Source organism: Panthera onca, chromosome A3, assembly GCF_046562875.1.
Source record: "Panthera onca isolate mPanOnc1 chromosome A3, mPanOnc1 haplotype 2, whole genome shotgun sequence".
NCBI classification, from domain to species: Eukaryota; Metazoa; Chordata; class Mammalia; order Carnivora; family Felidae; genus Panthera; species Panthera onca.
In genome coordinates, this window is record NC_138341.1 from 4,856,401 (window position 1) to 4,877,484 (window position 21,084).

The following is a 21,084-nucleotide window of genomic DNA, read 5'->3' on the forward strand; positions in this document are numbered from 1 at the left end:
TGCGTAGCTCTGCAAGGCCTTTCTGTGTCGATGTGGCCCACATGCTTCCTGATGTGCACCGTCTCGAGGCGTCACCCAGACCCCTCGGATTCTCTGTCCACGCCGCTCACGGGCATGCCAGCGTGGTTTTTGTTGTAGGGTCCCCCTGAAGCTCTACCTGGCGGATAGAAAAGGATAGGGAATAACATTTGTTAACTGCTGGTGACTTACCACATGCACCTGTCATAAAACCCTGTGAAGTGGCCAGAATTCTCCCATCTCACGAGAGGCCACTGCAGCCCAGAAAGACGAAAAGGCCTGCTTAGACTGGCCGCTCGCACCCAGACGTGATGCTTATCCACCAGCGGCCCCTAAGATGACGCTGACTCCTGGCGCCTGCTTTCCCGGGGAACTTCGCACAGGGCTAGAGGGCCGCTCTGGACTCATCCGCGTGCTGCTCTCTAGGTCATACATCCCTGGATCCTGGCACCTTCCAACCCCGAACGGGCACTCGGAGGCTGCTTTCTCTGTCCCCGTCTTGTGTAGTTGACTCTCCATCCCCAAGCCCACCTCTGTGTTCGCATCCAGGAGACCCTTCCAGGTCTGTGGCAGGTGGGGTCCTGGGCACGGTACCCGGATGGATCCACCCACCCATCTTCCCGGCCCCTTCTTATCTGAGGTAAAGAACAAACAAACCGTTGGTGTCGCCATTTGATGGAATCATCCTCAGTGGTGTGGACGGAGGAGACCGCGTGGCCTGAAGAGGTGGGATGAGCGGCCTCTCCCTCTACTGGAATGAGCCCTCAGGCTTCCCCAGCTCTGAGCAGTGGCACCGCTTGGGTCCTCAGAGTCATATACGTGCACCCCCTTCTCTCACAGGCCTTTACCCCACACACGCGTGATCCCAGAGCCGCACTTAGAGGCACGCGGACTCCCTTTGGCAGACGTCCCCCCGGGGCTCATCTGTTCTCGCACGGTTTTGGCTTCTAGACTTTGCTCCAGGGTGAATCTGAATTTGTTGAGTGGATGGCATGCTGGCCTCTTGGTGTTCCCACCTCTAGTGTACGTGTTAACCCCATCCCACCAGACACCTCTGACCTGCCTTCTTTGTGAGGAAGGTGAGGTTTGGTCACTCAGTTTTGCTCCTCTGTGGCTTTGGTTTTTCACATTCAGCAGGTAGAAAGCGTCGTCCACACTTGCTGTTTCCCTTACAGCTTATTTACAGGTGTGGTGGGAGGAGGGTGTGACCTCTAGGAAGGAGACTGTGCTCCCCGGAGGAGGATGTGCTCCCTGGAGGAGGGCATGCTCCCCAGAGGAGGGTGTGACCTCTAGGGAGGAGGCTGTGCTCCCTGGGGAGGAAGGTGTGCTCCCCGGATGAGGGTGTGCTCCCTGGGGAGGAGTGTGTTCTCCCCAGAGGAGGGCGTGACCTCTAGGGAGGAGGCTGTGCTCCCTGGAAGCGGCTGTGCTCCCTGGGGAGGACTGTATGCCCCCTCGAGGAGGCTGTGCTCCCTGGGGAGGAGCGTGTCCTCCCTGCAGGAGGGTGGTGCACTCTCTGGGACCTGTCCACTCCCCACTGGCCAGCTCGGCCTCTGCACCAAGGAAGGGAGCGCAGGAGCCCCCGGTCGGTCACTGTGCAGGAGAAAGTCCTCCTTCCCCTGGGGTGTCCGTCCTGCAGAGAGCAGCAGTGCCCAGGCTCCCGAATCCCCAGCAAGCCCGCAGGTTGTCAGAGCAGGATGGGGCCCCCTTCAGGCCATCCTAACCATCACCTCCCGGCTTCCCTCAGCCCCGCACTGCACCCCACTCCGGGTCCCGCCTCATCGGAGCCCGCCAGGCACTGGGCATGGCCCGGCTCTCGGAACGTCCTCTGGTGCTCCGTCCACAGGGCTGCCTGTGCCTCGTGCGGGACCCCGGGAGATGCCGCGTTTCGATGGTCAAGTTTTTCAGTCCCTAGTGGCTTCAGGCCGGGCTGTAGGATGTGCCCAGTTCCCGACCCGTGAGTTGTCACCACCACCGCTGCCCGAAGCCGGAGCGCCACGTGGCCCTGATGGGGACCGTGGGCCTGAGCCGTTTTACCTGGTCTCCCTGCCCCGCTCAGGTCTCCCCTCCCCCCGCTGAGACTGGGTTCTCGTGATGTAGCCTTTGATGGGGCAAATCCAGTCCAGCCCCAGGTACTCTGTTTGACACCCCCGGCCATCAAGACAGCCTTCTGGCGTTGTGTGCCTCGCGTGGACCTGACACGGGGACGGACACTTCCTTCTCTGCCGGACTGTGTTGAATGAGCAGCCGCCCCGTCCATCACGGTCCTCACGTCACCCGCAGCTGGCTCGTGTCTCTCTTTGCTTTGATTGTTGTGAAGTGAGGGCCCCCCAAGCCTCCCCCTCGCCCCCACGAAGCTCCAGCGGTCCTTGTCACCAAAGCAGGTGCTCCGTGCCTACTGGCTGAATTGACCCAGACCCCAGACACGTGACAGAGCCATGCCTGAGGGCCTCCACCTCGGTGCTCTGGAAGGAGAGGGTTCCACGCCATTCTGTCGCTCTGCGTCTTTACTCGGCATCTGTAATCACAAGCCTACGAAGGGCTATAGGATGCCCGTGTCCCTGCGTGGGGGGGCCATCCGTGCGCTGATACCCGAGGGGGCGGTGGCTACAGGCGGCTGCGGAGCTGAGGCCCAAGGAAGGCGTGTGGCGCCCGCCCGGTGACTGCAGCCGCCGCAGGTTGATCTGGTGGCTGGAGGGGGTTTGGCGGCAGGCTTACCCCGTGGGGCTCGGGGAGGTGAAGCTCCTTGCTCACATCTGCCAAGTTGGTAAGCTGGGATGTGAAGCCAGCTGTGCAATTCCGGGGTCCTTGCCCTTCAAACAGTGCTCACTGGGGTCCCACTGCGGTTGCGTGGACCTGCCTGCACGTGATGTTCCTAAGTAGTGGATCCCTGAGGAGCATTGGCTCCTCGGGCCCCTCTGAGCACGGTTTCTGGAGTTTTCTCCTGCTCTCAGGATCTTCCACAGCCGCCAGGCCCTCAAGTGAGAAAACACACAACCTTCAGACTCGCTGTAGTCGAGGCAGGGCCCTGCGTCTCTGTGGCCCGCTTCTGCTCGGAGGGAAATGGATTGCCATTCCTCTTTGGAACTGGGTTTCAGGCTGTTGGAAGACGAAATGGAAAAGGAAATTCCTGGAACATTCTGTGGCTCTCGACACCTCCCCTCCCTCCTTCTGCCCTTTGTGCAGCAGACACCCCCTTTCCTGGGATGTCCTTGTCCCAAAGGAAATTCCTGGAACATTCCGTGGCTCTCGACATCTCCCCTCCCTCCTTCTGCCCTTTGTGCAGCAGACACCCCCCTTCCTGGGAGGTCCTTGTCCCTCTGGCCAACATGTCACCTCTGGAAGCCTTCCTGACCCCGTCCGGGTGGAGCCCCTGTCCTCCCACTGGGACGTCGGGCACAGTGCACGACCATGACCTGCAGATGAGCCCCTCCCCCCCGCAGTGGCTGTCCGGGGCTTGGTGTCTGGGACCGTCCTTGCATCTGAGCGTCATGGGCACGTACAGATACATTCCTGGCTGACTCAGACCTTGCCAGTTTAACCAACTGAGCCACCCAGGCGCCCCTAGACTTTGCCAGTTTAAAGAACATACAATTCTCCGTTCTAACAAAAACACTGATGAGGTCACTGAAGATGCATAATAGATAATTACATTTGAAAGAGTTGTTAATTGAGGAAGAAGGCAGAAATTAAAATCAAGAAACAAAGACTCACCTGTCTGGACTCTGGCACGCGTGAGTCCCCGCTCCCTTACTTACAGAGTATGCCTTTGAGCCATTCTTAGCTTCCCCCAGCCTTTGTTTTCTCATCTGGGAAATGGAAGGCTGTGGGTAGTGGGCTAACAGCTAACGTGAAGACCTTTGATCACTGGGAGCTATAATTAATATGATAGCAGGAAGTCCATTGATATCTGCTTTTGTACTGCGTAGTTTACTGAGCTTCTCTGCCCATTTTTGTGTGTGCCTTTTAAGACATCTTTTAGCTATTAAATTGAAAACCATGACTTGTGAGTCATGACCCACGCGTATCTGGAAGAAGACCGGGCTTGTTTTCAGTGGATGGTTGGTCAGACACTTAGATCATCTCTCTTTATGTAGTAAACAAATTGATGCTCCCAGAGCGTACTCGTCATAATCATTTTGCAAACAGCACAGATGCATCTGAGGGGCCGGGGATGTTCGCTCCCAGCCAGACGTGACACACTCATCGTTGCTCCATGCGAGTCTGTTGTGGGTTTTTTTTAATGTTTTTATTTATTTTTGAGAGAGAGAGAATCAGAGAGCATGTGCGGGGGCGGGGCAGAGAGAGAAGGAGACACAGAATCGGGAGCAGGCTCCAGGCTCCGAGCCATCAGCACAGAGCCCGACGCGGGGCCCGTGAGAGCATGACCTGAGCCGAAGTCGGTCGCTTGGCCGACGGCGCCACCCCGGCGCCCCAAGACAAACTGATTATAAACCGTAACGTCTTGTGGCTAAGGTTTTGGTTTGTTTTTATGCCCGTGACTGTAGGAAACACGCACAGGTAGACAAAGCGCAGGAAACGGGAGTCGCTGTTTGCCTGGCTCGGGCCGCATACCAGGAATTGTGTCGGGCTCTTTGACGTTCTTTCTTTCAGTCCCCAGAGCCCAGCAAGCGGGGCATCCCTATTTTATGGCTGAGGGAGCTGCGGCCCGAACCCGCCAAGGAGCCCGGCCGTGGCCTCTGCCTACAAGGATTCCATGGGTCTCTCTGGCTCCAAAAGCCTGCGGTCTTTCTCCCTCCGCGCGCGGCACGAGCCGTAAACAGGACGTTCCACGTTCGTCCTGGCTGTAAACACACCATTGCTGCGAGGGTCGCGGCCGCCAAGCCGCGACATTGCCGTTTCCCCGAACAGCTGCTGCGACGGGGCCCGGGCCCGCCAGAGGCTCCGTGTGACTGCTCCCTCTTCCTCTGCTGTTCCCCCGCTTGTGACGTTGGCTCCGATGAGTGGACCCCCGGGACCACCCTGTGCCTCATTGCGGGGCTCATCCACGCCTGGTTCTCCGGGAGCTCTCTTCCCAGCCATCGTGCCGGCAAACTGTCTGTGGTCTGTGAGTGACAGACGTTCGGGGCGACTGCACTCACCGGGGGCCCAGGCAGGACAGAGGAGGGCAGGCTGAACTCGGGGCCGGGGTCTGGGCACCAGCGTGGCAGGTGACAGGTGAAGCCACGCGTTCTGTTCAGCGCTCTGGAGGGAGGCTCCGGGGAACGGCTCCTTCCGAGGATGACCTTGATTGGTATTTTTAAGAGAAATTGCTACCTGGGGTCTGTCGTGGACGACGTATCCTGATGTGCTACGACGGTGGAAATTACCCGTTTACGTCAAATTATTCTTTACATAATCAGGCATACGCTGCTTTCCACACGGTCTTCTGGATTCTCTTGCGCGAATTCTTACAGCTCCACCAGGAGGTGGGTTAAAGCGCCCCAAAGTGCAGGTCGGGAAAACGAGGCTGGTAGGAGGAGAGGAAGACTTAGCCCGGGCATAGGGACAGGGACAGTTGAGGCACACCCATTAGCAATGACCACGCATCCTTCTAGGGAAATGCGGAACACGTCTGGGGGGAGGTGAGGCTTGGGAAACATAGCTTATGGGCTTTTCTCGATGAATCACTATTACTTTTAATAGTGTTATTATAAGAGTGGTGTTGGCCTCATGAACCCCAAATATTGAACTGGGCTGTGATTGCAAGTTGATTTGAGGATATGCTGTTGTCATTTTTACACTGGTTTCTCTTCACTTAATGGCCCCAGGTTTAGTACTCTGAGTTCTTCTCTGAGCTCTTCAAAGTCTGTCTCTGTTTACTTTTGGTAGTGAGCTTACTGGGGAAGGCTATATCTTTTCTTTTCTTTTCTTTCTTTCTTTCTTTCTTTCTCTCTCTCTCTCTTTCTTTCTCTCTCTCTTTCTTTCCTCCTACCTTCCTTCCTTCCTTTTTCTTTCTTCCTTTCTTTCTTCCTTTCTCTTTCTTCCTTTCTCTCTTTCTTTTTCTTTCTTTCTCTCTTTCTTTTTCTCTATTTCTTTCTTTCTCTTTCTCTCTTTCTTCCTTCCTTCCTTTCTTTTTCTTTCTTTCCTCTTTCTTTCTTTCTTTCTTTCTTTCTTTCTTTCTTTCTCTTAATGTTTATTTATTTACTTTGAGAGAGAGAGAGAGAGAAGGAGAGGGAGAGAGGGAATCCCTAGTAGGCTCTGAACTGTCAGCACAGAGCCTGACTCGGGGCTCGATCCCACAATCCGGGAGATCATGACCTGAGCCGAAATCAAGAGTCGGATGCTGAACCGACTCAGCCACCCAGGCGCCCCCATGTTTTTTCTTTTAATTGGGCTTTATAATGTGCTTTGCAGGGGAGTGTGGGCTTCCCAGGCTGGTAGACTGAAGCAGGAGTAAATCAGCATGGGGTACACCCTCATCATTCTCGCTAGAACCCTGCTGTGCCTCCCGCTTTTTCTGTTTGACTGACCTGAGACTTTGCAACAGTCCACCCCGTAGGTGAGGTTGTAGTAAGTTATCACTGAGTAAGCGGGGTGTCAGTGAGTAAGGATCGGCAGAGGGTCCTAAGGGGGAGCGTGGGGGCATTTCCGAGTCGAGATAGGCTGGGCTTGAATCTGGGCTCTGCCCTTGCTATCTGGGTAAGCTGGCAAGTTCCTTTGGTGACTCAGTGTTCACACCTGACATATGGGACAGTCATGCCTGTCCTGTAAGAGTGTTCTAAGGAGTAGGGGCGCCTGGGTGGCTCAGTCGGGTAAGCGTCCGACTTCAGCTCGGGTCATGATCTCGTGGTCTGTGCGTTCGAGCCCCGCATGGGCCTCTGTACTGACAGCTCAGATTCTGACCTGCCTCAGATTCTGTGTCTCCTCCTCCTCTCTCTCCCTCCCCTGCGCGCGCGCGCTCACACACACACACACACACACACTCTCTCTCTCTCTCTCAAAAATAAATAAACATTAAAAAAAAAAAAGAATGTTCTAAGGAGTACATGAAACAATGGAGTATAACAATTGAGTCCGGTGCCCGATGTCTAATATGTATTTGAGAAATATTCCTTCCCGACCTTCCTCCTCCTCTTAGACTCACTGGCTTGGTGTTTGGTGAGGTCGTGTGCAGGGGTCCCACCCGCAGCCTCAGTTCTGTGACCAGCATGGCACAGGGGGTGCCCCATCAGTACTCGAGTGAATGAAACCTCTTATTCGGTGGTTGCTATGGGTGACCCAGGGAAAATACGAAACCGTAAGGGAACAACGTGCTCGATTCATCACCTCTTCTGCACCTGCTGAGTTTTCTCCCTTAAGGAAGTAAAGATGTTTACAGATACTTCTCTGACTTTTTTTCTTTTCAGTGCCTGAAACAGTATGTCGAGCTCTTGATCAAAGAAGGATTGGAAACTGCGATCAGTTGCCCCGATGCCGCCTGCCCTAAGCAAGGCCACCTGCAGGAGGACGAGGCATGAGCCCCCGAACAAATCCGGTTTTTAACACGTGCAACTGTGCCCTGCTTGGTTGGCTTTGCGGGTGCCGTGGGTTCGGTTTAGGCTGACCTGGTATCATAGTCTAGCCCTCGGCTTGTTACACTTCTTGTTTGTATTTTTTTTTTTCTTTCTAGATCGAGTGCATGGTGGCGGCTGAAATTATGCAAAGATATAAAAAGCTACAATTTGAAAGAGGTAGGTGGCCTAGCATATTAGCCGGTGATGACTCCTATGATAGAAGAAAGGTAACTCGGCGGGGAGAGCGCTTCTGGCGGATAGGATTACGCATCATTTGGCTGCCACAGTGAGAGAGTCAATGTAAATTGGGTTTCTGAAGTTTGTCACTCTCAAAAAAATTTTTTTTAATGTTTATTTTTGACAGAGAGCGTGTGCAAGCTGGGGGAGGGGCAGGGAGACAGGGCGAGAGAGAATCCCAAGCAGGCTCCTTGCTGACAGCACAGAGCCCGACGTGAGGCTTGATCTCACAAACCGTGAGACCATGACCTGAGCCAAAGTCAAAGTCGGATGGACGCTTGACCGGCTGAACCACCCAGGCACCCTGTGAAATTTGTCACCTTGAATTCTCTGCAGAGCTCACAGTTGGAAGGACTGTTGTTGGGTCATAAGGTCATTTGGTCATAAGAAGGATTCATGAAACATGACTCGTTTACAGGGATTTGGCCTTAGGGGGTGTTCTAAAGAGATTTCACCCTCACGGGGTGTTATTCTTCAGCCGGGTTAGGACTAATAGTTTGAGGACCAAATTCTGGGACCTATGCAGAATTTAAAAGATCCAAAGGCACACAAGGAAGTTCCGAGGCCAAGCATAGGTGAGTTATGATGACTGCCATCCTGACAGGAAAGCACCCTGGTCCTCCACATTCACTGTGCACCTGGTGCTGAGTCCCTGGTCTCAGTAAGTGTCCGGACAGCCCTGCTGGTTGTCGTCATATGTGAACAGGACACCCCAGAGACTGACTAGCTCGCCTGATTTCCACCTCTAGTGGGTGGGGCGCGGTGTGGACCAGATCCCCCTCAGGCCCCCAGAGGGCCCTGCACAGCCCTCGTGGTGGGAGCCGGACCTGCCGTAGACCTCGGGGTTCTCCAGGAGCACGGTGTGGCATGTGCAGAGCGGCGACGGCGTCATTTTCGAGGTGGCCGTCGCAAAGCGTTCACACGGGTTGGACATCCAGGACTGGTCTTTAGCTTTGCTCTCTGAAGTGTGCCAGGGTCATCAGATGATGTTCTAAAGAGTCCATCAATTCCATTCGCCTTCATTTGCATATATGTCCTGGACCTTGGGCTCCTCTGAAAAGGAGCAGAATAACAGACGTGGGTAGGTGACGCTCCTTACGCAAAACTTCACTGTGTAGATAACGCATCCGAACTCTGACCTCAGCTCAGGTTGGAATGGTCCGAGCATGCCCTCTCCTCTTCCCGGTCTGGTACCCAGAGCCTGGTCTGCATCAGGCGCTCACGACTGAGACACAACCCTGGGAAACACCATCAAGATGGGACTGGAAGGCAGAATGGACCAGAGCAAAGTATCAAGAGATTCCCAGCTTAGCTGAATGTGGAAAATTTTTTCTTTTCTTTTTTTCCCCCATGTTTATTTTTGGGAGAGAGAGAGAGAGTGCACAAGAGTAAGAGAGCGAGCCTGAGCCAGGCAGGAGCAGAGAGAGAGGGGACAGAAGATCCGAAGCAGGCTCTGGGCTGACAGCAGACAGCCCAATGCGGGGCTCGAACTCGCAAACCATGAGAGCATGACCTGAGCTGAAGTTGGACACTCAACAAACTGAGTCACCCAGGCGCCTCTTCTCTTTCTCCTTCTCCTCCTTCTCCTTCTCCTCCTTCTCCTTCCCCTTCCCCTTCCCCTTCCCCTTCCCCTTCCCCTTCCCCTTCCTCTCCTCATTCTCCTTTTCCTTCCCCTTCCCCTTCCCCTCCTCCTCCTCCTCCTCCTCCTCCTCCTCCTCCTCCTTCTTCCCCTCCTCCTTCTTCCCCTTCCCCTTCCCCTTCCCCTTCCCTTTCCCCTTCCTCTCCTCCTCCTCCTCCTCCTCCTCCTTCCCCTTCCCCTCCTCCTCCTCCTTCTCCTCCTCCTCCTCCTTCTCCCCTTCCCCCCCCCCTCCTCCTTCTTTTTTCCTTAAGAAATGCTAAAGATAGTTGCATTTCTTTTAGAGGCTTACTTCTGGAAAACAAAAAAAGGCAGTGTGTGGCCAACTTAAAAAAATAAAATCAAACAGGATTTTGATGGCATTGAAATTGTTTTCAAGAGCCTGTTTATTTAAATGCCATATATCATTTAGTTTGCGGTGGTTTACAGCTTAAATGTAATGCCATGTGATACAAGAGTCAGTATGTGGAGCTATAAACTTGATGAATTCGGATTTCTGAGACTTTCAGGCTCTTCTGAAAATATTTTCTGGAGAGAATCCTGACAGAAACTGGCAGTTATTTGGGCTACAAGAAAATTAACTTTCCTGGCCTGGAATTTAATTTAAAAATGCAGCTGGATAAATTTTCCTACCTAATAATTTTGACTTTGTTCTTTCAAATACTTTGTAATTTCCAGTGCTTTGGTTTAGTCAAAGACCTTTTTTTATAAAAACTTTGCAGAAAAAGGAAGCCAGCTTGACTTAGGTTAATGGAATCTCTCAAACCCATGACTTTAGAACATTTTGCTAGCATTATGTGAAAAGTCACAAGAACACCAAGTGAACTCAGACTCAGTATGACCAAAGACCCTTCTGGATGAAGCATTAAGATGTCAGAGCTAAAGGAGGGACGGATGCCTGGGGGTTCAGTCAGTTAAGCGTCTGATTTCAACTCAGGTCTTCATCTCATGTTGGTGAGTTTGAGCCCCGTGTCAGGCTCTCTGGTGACATCGTGGAGCCTGCTTGGGATTCTCTCTCCCCCTCTCCCCCCTCTCTCTCTGTCTCTTGCTGCCCTTCTCTGCCTGTCTTACTCTCTCTCTCTCTCTCTCAAAACAAATAAATAAACTTAAAAAACAAGATGTCAGAGCTAAAAGTAAAGCTGTTACTTCTAGTTCGTGGACTGAACAAGTTTTGAGGTATGATCATAGAGCAAGTTTCAGCCTGTTCTGTCCTTTTGAAATGCAGCCAGGGAGGATACCCTGGGAGAAAACCCAGTTCCCAGATCTTCTGACAACCGTTAGTTACTGAACAGTTCTGTGGTGGCTTTAAGTTGCAGACATTGTTTCCGTTGGGTCTTAGAATGACTCATCTGATATAACAGCCTTGATGGCTCTGCTCTCTCTTGTTTAATTGAAGTGTGGTTGACACGGCATGTTTTATTAATTTCAAGTCTAGCAACCCTGATTTTAATCTGATCTCCCCCACTCCTCCAGTTGGGTTTCTGACAAGCCGGAGGCTGTGGGGCTTGTTTTCCTTCCTTCCTCCCTCCCTCCCTCCCTTCCTTCCTTCCTTCCTTCCTTCCTTCCTTACAGTTTATTCATTTATTTTGAGAGAGAGAGCACGAGTGGAGTAGGGGCAGAGAGAGAGAGAGGGAGACAGAGAATCCCAAGCAGGCTCCACACTGTTAGCACAGAGCCCAACACAGGGCTCGAACTCACAAACCGTGAGGTCATGACCTGAGCTGAAACCGAGTCAGACGCTTAACTGACTGAGCCACATGGGCGCCTCTGTTTTTTTCCCCCCGAGTGCTCCCTTGCCCATCTGGAAGCCTCCAGAGGCTGGTGGAGGTAGGCTCTCTGGGAGACTCCCTCGCTCTCATGCCCCACGACGCTGTACCTGTGCTCCTGTTTGAGCTCCGCCAGGCCAGGCTGCTGGTGCTTGTTTGCGTGTTCCTCTGTCCCAAAGCCCCTGCCACCCAGAGACAGGGCCTGCAGCCTCCCGGGTTCGTCTGACAGCCGCGTGTAGGTCAGAAGCATACTGGAGGGGTGTCTTGTCCAGCATTGTGTCGGTGCTTTAAACAAGAATAGAGCCCGGAGAGATGAACCGACTTGCTGGGCTCACCCATCAGTCATCAGGCCTGACCAGAGCCAGGGATCCCCACAGGATGGAACTCACTGCCTCCGTGTCGTAGCCAGTTGGCCAGCCTGGCCAGCGGTGCCGTGAAAGCCCGTGTCAGTGAGGGACGGGATGCTAGGCACGTCCCCTCTTGTAGTGTGCTTCTCAGAGAAAACCATGTTTAAAAAAGAAAAGCGCCTTTTTAAAAAGTCTTGGGCTTTTTATAGACAGAGCAATTAGGGACCTGCTTCATTAATCTATTTTTTTAAATATTTTTAACGTTTGTTTATTTTTGAGAGACAAGAGTGCAAGCAGGGGAGGGGCAGAGAGAGAGAGAGAGAGAGAGAGACAGAGACAGAGACAGAATCCAAAGCAGGCTCTGGGCTCTGAGCTGTCCTCACAGAACCTGATGCGGGGCTCGAACTCATGAACTGTGAGATCATGACCTGAGCCAAAGTCAGTCACTCAACCGACTGAGCCACCCAAGCATCCCTAATCTGTTATTCATGTATCTTTGGGAGATGGGAGCTGAGATTGGTTTCTTCTGGTATGCCAAAAAATATGCTGCTTGCCTTGTTTGACAATATATGCTATGCATAGACACGTCTATATAAAATATTGGATATAACACATACAAGATACAACATGCGTAACGTACTTTATATATACGTGTATGTGATTGACAGGTCTAGATGTGTATACCTACATGCGTCCTGAAAAGAATAGCGCTCTGGTGTTTCCCAGTGGATTTTCTTATTGATCGATTCCTGTCTTCTACACCAGCTGCCAAAATTCAGGAGTGGGGGTGAAGAGAGGAATATTAATAGAAGTCCAAGTCAAAAACCCTGGGGCCATATTCACAGGTTTTGTGGTGCCCTGGCAGCAGGGGAAGGATGTTTGCATTTGGCAGATGGGACAGATTATTTGCCCTTTGCTTCTCTGATAGGGAATGTCTCCCCAGGGGACAGGGGAGAGCCTGTCACAGCTCCATGAGGACAAAAGTCTCAAAATTTAAGTCATTGCCATGGAAACCTTAACTGGATCTGCTCACCCTGCACTCCATGATAGAATTGGGCCTTTGAGGACGAGGCTGGCTCATAGCTCCGTTTGCTGGGCAAGGGGGGATGGGGCACAGCCATTGGTGCATGAGGAGGGGTCACCGGCAGCGTGGGGAGCCAGCCCCTCCCTGAAGCCAGAGTAGAGGAAGGGGCAGGAGGGTCCTGAGAACCAGAGGGGTCTGCATAAGGGCAGCGTGTTCACCGAAGCTCTCAGATCAGCACTAACCACGGGGTCCATCTGGAAAGAAAACAGAACAGGCTGAGGATTTCTCTCCGTGTCACGTGGGGGTTGCTGTGCTTGGGGCCCCCATCCTGCATCGCCCTCCCTCAGGGGCCGTGCCCATAGGGGACCCCGGAATCTAGTTGGGGTGGAGCTGGGCTCCCCTAACACACTCACGAGCACCCAAGGCAGAGAGCCGTGTAGACACATGAGGACGTGAATCAGGCCGGGCAGGGGGAGGGCCGAGGGGTCACCTGCCTAGCTTTAATTCCCCAGGGGGACCTCCGTGGGGCCTTCGCTCCCTCCTCCTTTCTCCCATCCCATCAGCTTAGGCTGGTTCCACACACATGTGCCTTGGAGGCACCACCTGGGATCTGACGGCCACAAACTTTCCTAAAAAAGCAAACCCTGAAACTCAACTGATGAGAAGAGCTGATTGTACTCATTCACTCACAATTAGGAACACCATAAAGATTTTTCATTACTCTAACAGAAATCGGTTAAAAAGCAGCACTTTTTCCTGGATTCCAGAGTTCCTTTATATTAATAGGTTCTACTAAATCTTCCCCTAGACCTACCAATGTGATGGTTTCCTGTCCCCTGATTAACTCCTCCTTCAGAAAAACAGGTCAGGGGAGGACTTGCATTTGAGCAGGAGTGGGCCAGCCATGGCCAGCTGGCCAGAGGGGCCGGGCCCATGGCCTGGCGTTATAAATAAAGCTTTATTGGAACCCTCATTTACAGATCAACATGGCTGCTTTTGTGCCCCAGGAGCAGAGCTGAGTGCTTGGAGAGAGACCGCATGACCCTCAAAGACCAAAATACTCACTGTCTACTCCTCTGCAGAAAACGTTTGCCAGTTCCCAGAATAGAAGACAGTCTTCAGGGTTGTACCTGACGCAGCTTATTCCTAGAGGGCTGAATCCGGCTTCCCTGTTTCATTGGGGAACGTGGCGCCGCCTACGTGTGTCCCGGGGCGGCCCGTGTAGGTGAAGTCTGGGCACAGTCCAGCCCACGTCCAGCCCCCCAGGCTGTGGTAGATCCCTAGTGCACACAGATCCCGTTTTCCACGCAGGTGAGCTTCACCCACCCTGGCCGTCGGTGGGTCACACGGCCGGGAAACTTGCAAGGGCCTTTCATTGCCTTCCAAGTTTCCCTGGCAAAATTCGGCGGTCTCGGGTTACTTCCCCAGAGCAACTGCTGGAAAGCTTAGAAACCAGTGGCCTACTTGAGGGCCTTTGAAAATAGTCCGTAATCCTTTGGCCCGTGATAGCTTTCTGGCAGAGACTTCGCATTCTGTGCGGTTTCCTGTCGGGTCCTGGCTGCTGCCCGTCGCTGAGGATTCAGTGTCACCCCAGACAAGCGCTGAATGAGACGAATGACCAGGCTCACGAGGCAGGGGCAGCTCGGGGCTGATGATTTAAAGACTTGCCAGTTCTGCACCGGGACACGGAGGAGTGGGAACGTCAGGGTATCCTGTTTTTCAAAACTCGCTTCCTCCCTAACTTCCCTTAGTGGGGCTTCTTAGCAGTTTGGGCTCCACTGGGATGGGAAACCCGGCCCTTTCACACAGTGGTTAGCCCACGGCTTAGACTGAAATCTGGGAAGGGCGGCAGCCTTGGGCAAACGGGCCGTTTGTGGAGAAGAATCTGGCCACGTTCCTTCCCTCCTCTCTCTCTGTCCCCCTTACTGGGCATCGTCCGAGCGCCTGCTGCGCACCTCGCCCGAGGCGAGGTGGCGAGGCTGCAAGACTGAAGACACGGGCCTGACTTTAGAGAACTGAGTCCTGGGGAGGCAGACGAGGGGGCAGAAGGCCTGTCTGGACCGTGGCCTGTGGGCACTCGGAGAAAATCCTGCCCCGCCGTCGGGCAAGGCTTCCTGGATGTAACGCAGGCAGGGGCATCCCGGGTACCACCCGGGTTCAGACAGCAGCATCGCTAAAGGACTCTGAGTGTGTTTTGTGTGGGGCGGGGGGGGGGGGCGCGGGGGGGTCATAAGCAGGGAGTGTCTGGAGGGGAGGAGAAAGAACCAGACCGGCACCCGATCACGAAGGGCATAGAATGTCAGACGACGTGGTCTGGACGTTCCCACCCTGTTACAGACCCGCAGCCCTGCGCCGACGAGATCCCTCAGTCCGAACATACCATGAGATCCTTCGTGTGCGGACTCTGACGTGGCTGTTTTTGTCCTTGCGCTAGAGGTGCTGCTGGACCCCTGTCGGACCTGGTGCCCTACTTCCACCTGCCAGGCCGTGTGCCAGCTCCAGGACATGGGGCTGCAGACGCCCCAGCTGGTGCGGTGCAAGGCCTGTGACGTGGAATTCTGCTCTGCCTGCAAAGCCAGCTGGCATCCCGGCCAGGGCTGCCCGGAGACCATGCCCATCTCCTTCCTTCCCGGAGAGACCAGGTACATTCCTCACGGGCGGCCATGGAAGGCACGGGCTGGGGCTGGGGGCTGGGGGGAGGGAAGAACACGACTCCTGAAATGTGTCTCCGGAAGATACGACCGCCATCTGGATCGTCTCTTTCTCTTCAGCCTCATTTATAATTTTTTTAACGTTTATTTATTGAGAAAGAGAGAGCATGGGCAGGGGAGGGGCAGAGAGAGAGGGAGACACAGAATCCGAAGCAGGCTCCAGGCCTGCTGTCAGCGCAGAGCCCGACGCGGGGCTCGAACCCACAGACCGCGAGATCGTGACCTGAACTGAAGTCGGACGCTCAACCGACTGAGACACCCAGGCGCCCCGTTCTTCAGCCTCATTTAAACCCAGGATGGTTGGTTGGTTGATTTTTTTTCTTTCTTTTGGTTTATTTATTTTGAGAGAGAGAGAGAGAAAGAGAGAGCAAGTGGGGGAGGGGTAAAGAGACAAGGAGAGGGAGAGAGAATCCCAAGCAGGTTCCGTGCTGTCAGCTCAGAGCCGGATGTGGGCTGGAACTCACGGACCATGAGATCATGACCCGAGCTGAAATCAAGAGTTAGATGCTTAACTGACTGAGCCACCCAGGCGCCCCGGCTGACTATTTTTGAGAACCGATTACGTGTCGGGTAGCGAGCAAAGCAGTGGCTCTGTAAAGTTTGTAGGAAACAAACCGCACTCTGCCTCTCCAGAAAGACAGACGCGTGACAAACGCCTGTCACTGCGGGCTTTATGACCCGTGATACCTGAAGTTTTTCCGACACTCCGTTGTCAGGAACGGGATCAGGAACGGGGACAGGAACGGGAACCAGAGTAGGTGGACCGTGGTTATAAGTACCAGACGCATCCCCAAAAAGAGGTCCCCAGGTGCCCGAGACCAAGAGGTTACGTCTGCCTGGCAGAGGGGGCGGTCAGAAACACGTGGGGCGGCAGGACTGCGTCTAGGCCCTTCCGCCCGCTGGCCGGGCCCTCTGCCGGGCCACCAGGTGGGCCCTGTGGCATCAGTGTGTGTGCCTTGAAGTTAAGGAGGCTGAATCACAAGAAATTGGTAATATTCAGCTATTTTTGGCCTGCAAGGTCTGTGGCACAGATGGCTTACCGAGACAACGTGGGCCCTGTGCCTGCTGAGGCTGCGTTCTTGATGGAGGGACTCCCACCATCCACTCGAACGTGTGGTCACCAGCTGCTCCCCGTTTTCTTCTTCCTGTTCTGCTGCCCCGCCCCCACTCCTCAAAGCTCCACCCGCACAGAGAACCTACTGTTCCTTGTCCCTCGGGCACAGCCCTCCTCTCCCGAGTCTGCACGTTTGCACCTGTGTCTGGATGCCCCTTCGCCACCCTCCTCCTTTACCTGGAGTCGACTCGCCGCCCTGGAAGGCACGGCTCAGGTCCGTCCTTTGTCAGGCTGCCCAGCCCCCAGGGCGGGACTGGTGACCCCACCCTCTGTGCCCCCACTGGAGATTGGTCTGCCTGGATTACGAGGCCAGCCAGACTGTGCCCTGGGGCATCCGTTTACGTGGCCGATTCCTCCACGAGGCTGAGCTCCTGACATCACAGCCTGTGTTGGTTTGAACTCTCGTCGCCGCAGATCTTGGCACGTACAGCAGGCACTCAGATGGTCGAATGAGTCACTTACCTCGTATTTTAGGTTCTTAATGTTTCGTAACTTTGCAAGAAGAAACACACTTCTGTGTGGTCAGAGTGCACATCGCTGGGAGAGCTGGGTGTCCAGGGTGGGGACCAGGTAAGGAGGAGGCGGGTGGGCAACCCGGTTACCTGTTTAAAAGAAAACACCCAGGGCACCTGGGTAGATCGGTTAAGCATCCAATTCTTCACTTCAGCTCAGGTCATGATCTCAAGGTTCCTGGGATGGAGCCCCGCGTCAGGCTTGGGATTCTGTCTCTCTGTTTCTCTCTCTCAAAATAAATAAATAAATGTTTTAAAAAATTAAAAAAAGAGAGAGAGAGAAACTCAGTGAGTGGGTTTCTACATTCTGTTAAGAAGGAAAATCGGGAGTGAGAAAGAGTTGATGCCCCATCCTGGGTGGGGTGGAGGAGGGACCCAGCCGTGATGTTTCTTAAGCGTAGAACCTTCAGATTGAAGCTGGTGAGTGTTGGGAGCCTGATGACTTAGTATTTCTTCACCTGTGATGTTCTGGTCTCTTCAGGTCATTGGAGAGAGCGACAGCCATTGCACCCTATACACGTGTATTAAATCATCACATTGTACACCTCGCAAAGAACAAAAACAAACAAAAGTGAAAAATACCACATTTTGCATAGTAAAAAAAAAAAAATGGCACAGGGAAATTTAGATCCAAATTCACCAGTCTCATTTTGCGGAAACGTAAACATCAAAAGATGTCACGTAAAAAATCTGAATTTCTGGCTCGCGGAGCCACACTGAGCCATCATGCATCCCCAATTCCTGGCAGTCTCTGGAGCCCAGAAGCAGCCGGCTCTTTAGAAGGGGGTTTGTGCTGTCTTTAGCCTGCGAAGTCGTGACCACACCCTCTTGCTCGCCGGTCCTGGGGCTGATGGCAGGTGGTGTTTGTAACTGAGGTACACTCAACTGTTTTCATTGCGGTAGGGTTGTTTCCCCCATTCCCTTCACCGCTTGACCGGTGTCAGCGGCTGTGTTGGCCTGTCTGCCTCTTAAAGACATCAGAACATGCGTGGGCGCCTGGGTGGCTTAGTCGGGTAAGCGTCCGACTCTAGACTCTAGATTTCAGCTCAGGTCGTGATCTTGATGGGGTTCTTGAGCGAAGGGCTAAGAAAGAATTCTTGAGATGTCTTTGGTGCAAAAAGGTGAGGGGACAGGACTGTGGACCGACAGAGCTGCACTGGGGTTGTGAGGAGTGACTGATTATACACTTTGAGGTTGGGGTGAGGGATGGCGTAAGTCTCTAAGGAATTTGAAAGCAAGGCTTTCAGAACCTTGGAGTAGCTGCTGTTAAGATAAGGTTACTTTCAGTCTTTAGTAAAACAAAATCACTAAGGAAGTGAGGCAGCCATGAGTTCCTTGACCTGACTCAAGGAACCTGCATGTTTCAGCTCTATCTGTGGGCTGTGAGTTGTAAGGAGATTTAATCTAAGCTACTTTGCTCTTGCCTTTGTTTTTCTCATCAATCTCAAGGTTCGAGGGCTCGAGCCCCTCATCGGGCTCTATGCTGGGGGCATGGAGCCTGCTTGGGATTCTCTCTCCCTCTCTCTGCCCCTCCCCAGCTTTATCTGTCTCTCTCTCAAATAAATAAACTTAAAAAAAAATAAACGCATAAAGACATCAGAACGTGCAGATCATGAGGAAGCTGTCGAGGGCTCCTATCTGCCTTCATAACTTTGAATTTTTAGTGAGAGTTGTCATTAGTAGTAATTTGAAATATAATTCAAATGCCAAAATATGTTTGAAAACCATTGTCCGTACCATGTAAATTTCTATACATGCCACAACACACCAGAGCTTACATATTTTAACTGTTTCCATTTTTTTTTTAGTTTATTTTTATTTATTTTGAGAGACAGAGAGAGAGACTGAGCTTGAGCAGGGGAGGGGCAGAGAGAGAGAATCCCAAGCAGGCTCCGTGCTGTCAGCACAGAGACCAACTTGGGGCTCGATCCCCGGACCTGTGAGATCATGACTTGAGCCGAAGCCAAGAGTCAGTGGCTCAACTGACCGAGCCACCCAGGAGCCTCTACTTTTTTTTTTTTTTTTTTTAATGTTTATTTATTTGGAGAGAGCGGGCGGGAGAGGGGAAGGGCAGAGAGGGAGAGAGAGAATCCCAAGCAGTTTCTGCATTGTCAGCACAGAGCCCAGTGCAGTGCGGGCTCGATCTCATGAACTGTGAGATCATGACCCGAACCGAAATCAAGAGCTGGACGCACAACTGACCGAGCCCCCCCACCCCCCGGCACCCCTAACTGTTTCCGTTTTAAAAAGTCTCCCTGAGAGAGGGTCTTCACTCTCATTGATGTTACGCCCCCTCCCCGTTCATGAATCATGTGAGAAGATTGGTTTTCATGACGTGAAGGTCACTGCCGGCTTTCAAACTGAAACAGTGTTATCTAAGCTGATAGCCGGCCTCAGTCACGGATCTGGTGACTTTTTGGCTCTCTGCAGAAACCAGATTCACCTTCAGGAGTGGCCGGCTCGCGTCGTGTCTGGTCCTGCCGGAGGCTCCCGCAGGGTTACCTCGCCCGCGCCTGTGACCGTGACCGCCCTGTTTCATTCTAAGTCACGTGTGCAACCAGCCTGCGGGGCGTTTTGCCTTCCCTTTAGAGAAGAGTTTGAGCCACAGACAGTGTCATCTTTCGGTGACAGCATGACAGGCACTGCCACCTACTGCGGGCCTCGCTATCCCTGTGCCGGGTTCCGTGTGAATGTACCACACGCACGGAGACCCTTTCGAGCTTCACAACAGTCTCCGATGGGGAGGCACCAGCCTCGTTTCTAGTGGCGGAAGGGGGACACTAACACTGGTGATACCCGAGTGGCAGGGCCGGGACTCACGCGTCTCTAGACCCGGGGCTCCTTACCGACAGCCTGCCTGCCTCCTCCCAGCATGTCCTCCCTGGTCACCTGCTAGTGAACAGAACAGAACCGCGTTCAGCTGGAGCCCAGGCCTCACGGACGAGGAGCCTCCACTGACCATCAGATTAGCTCTACTGAAGTCAAACCGTTTTTGATCATTGCATTTACTGTGATGCCTGTGGAAGATCCGCCAGCCAGAACGCACCCAAAATGCCAGAATTTGCCCACTCTCAGTGAATGTATGCTCATGAACGCATAGGGTTCTGGAAGGGTTGCTCGGTCCCAGGGGCAGATCATTTTTCCCCTGGCGGTGTTGGTCTGATGTAGCGGGTTCAGATAATGCGGCAAACGTGTTGCCATGACCCGTGATAACTTCTTGTAGCGGTTAACCATTTATCCTTCCAGATGTTTCCATGCATATTTGTTTAGCCTTCCCTTTCAATTTAATAGCGTGGGATGGACCATCATACCGACGCATCTGTGTCATGTTTTTATTAGCATAGAATGGTTGCTGTCATGTATCGGTCACTTCACCCATGCTCGGTGCTACGCTGGGCTCCTGTCACGCGTCACTGTCTAGCATGCGCACGCTGGGAGGGCTGAGGCCTGGAGTGGCTCTTACACAGCTTGTCTGCAGAGAGCCAGCACGTGACCCCAGGCCTGCAGCCCCTCAGGCCAACCACCTGACTCCCCAGCCCCTCAGGACAACCGGACTTGCCAGGAAAGCGATTCTGTCAAGACAGGCCCAGTAGATCTAATTAAACGATGAGCATGTATCTGTAACCATTTTTTCTGGTAATAGCAAAGTGCATAAAAATTGTCATCGATCCTTTGGAAATTATACAGATATATGAATAAGGAACATACAATCCGACCATAATCCCATTACACAGACACCGTCATTATAGGCCTTTGCCATAGTTTCTCTCTCTTTTTTTTTTATAATTTTACGTATTTATTTTTAATGTTTTATTTTATTTGAGAGAGAGCGAGTGGGGGAGAGAGAGAAAGATTTTTTTTTTAAGTTTTAATGTTTATTTATTTTTGAGAGCAAGAGAGAGCAAGCGGGGGAGGGACAGAGAGAGAGGGAGACACAGAATCCAAGGCAGGTTCCAGGCTCCAAGCTGTCAGCACAGAGCCCGACGCGGGGCTCGAACCCACGAACCGCGAGATCAGGACCTGAGCCGCAGTCGGGTGCTTAAGGACTGATCCACCCAGGCGCCCTGCCATAATTTCTTTTGTTTGTCTACACATATCTAAACGTGAATGCCTCCTGACACTGCTTTCTCCTCCCCCCGGAACCCAACTGGCTGACCCACAGTTTCTTTGGTGATTGTTTTTTGGAGGGTTAGCTTCATCGGTTTCACTCTGTAACATCTGATAAG

General features: G+C 53.0%; 1 protein-coding gene across 15 annotated transcripts in view; it reads left to right on the top strand.

Annotated features, from left to right (window-relative positions):
• RNF144A (ring finger protein 144A) overlaps nucleotides 1-21,084 on the top strand; it is a 164,868-nt gene that overhangs the window by 79,257 nt on the left and 64,527 nt on the right. For all 15 annotated transcript variants that reach the window (XM_081795152.1, XM_078445038.2, XM_078445040.2 and 12 more), the window contains 3 exons: nucleotides 7,365-7,469; nucleotides 7,628-7,688; nucleotides 14,956-15,163. In XM_081795152.1, coding sequence (XP_081651278.1) covers nucleotides 7,365-7,469; nucleotides 7,628-7,688; nucleotides 14,956-15,163 — 374 coding nt within the window. The remainder of the gene's footprint in view (nucleotides 1-7,364; nucleotides 7,470-7,627; nucleotides 7,689-14,955; nucleotides 15,164-21,084) is intronic.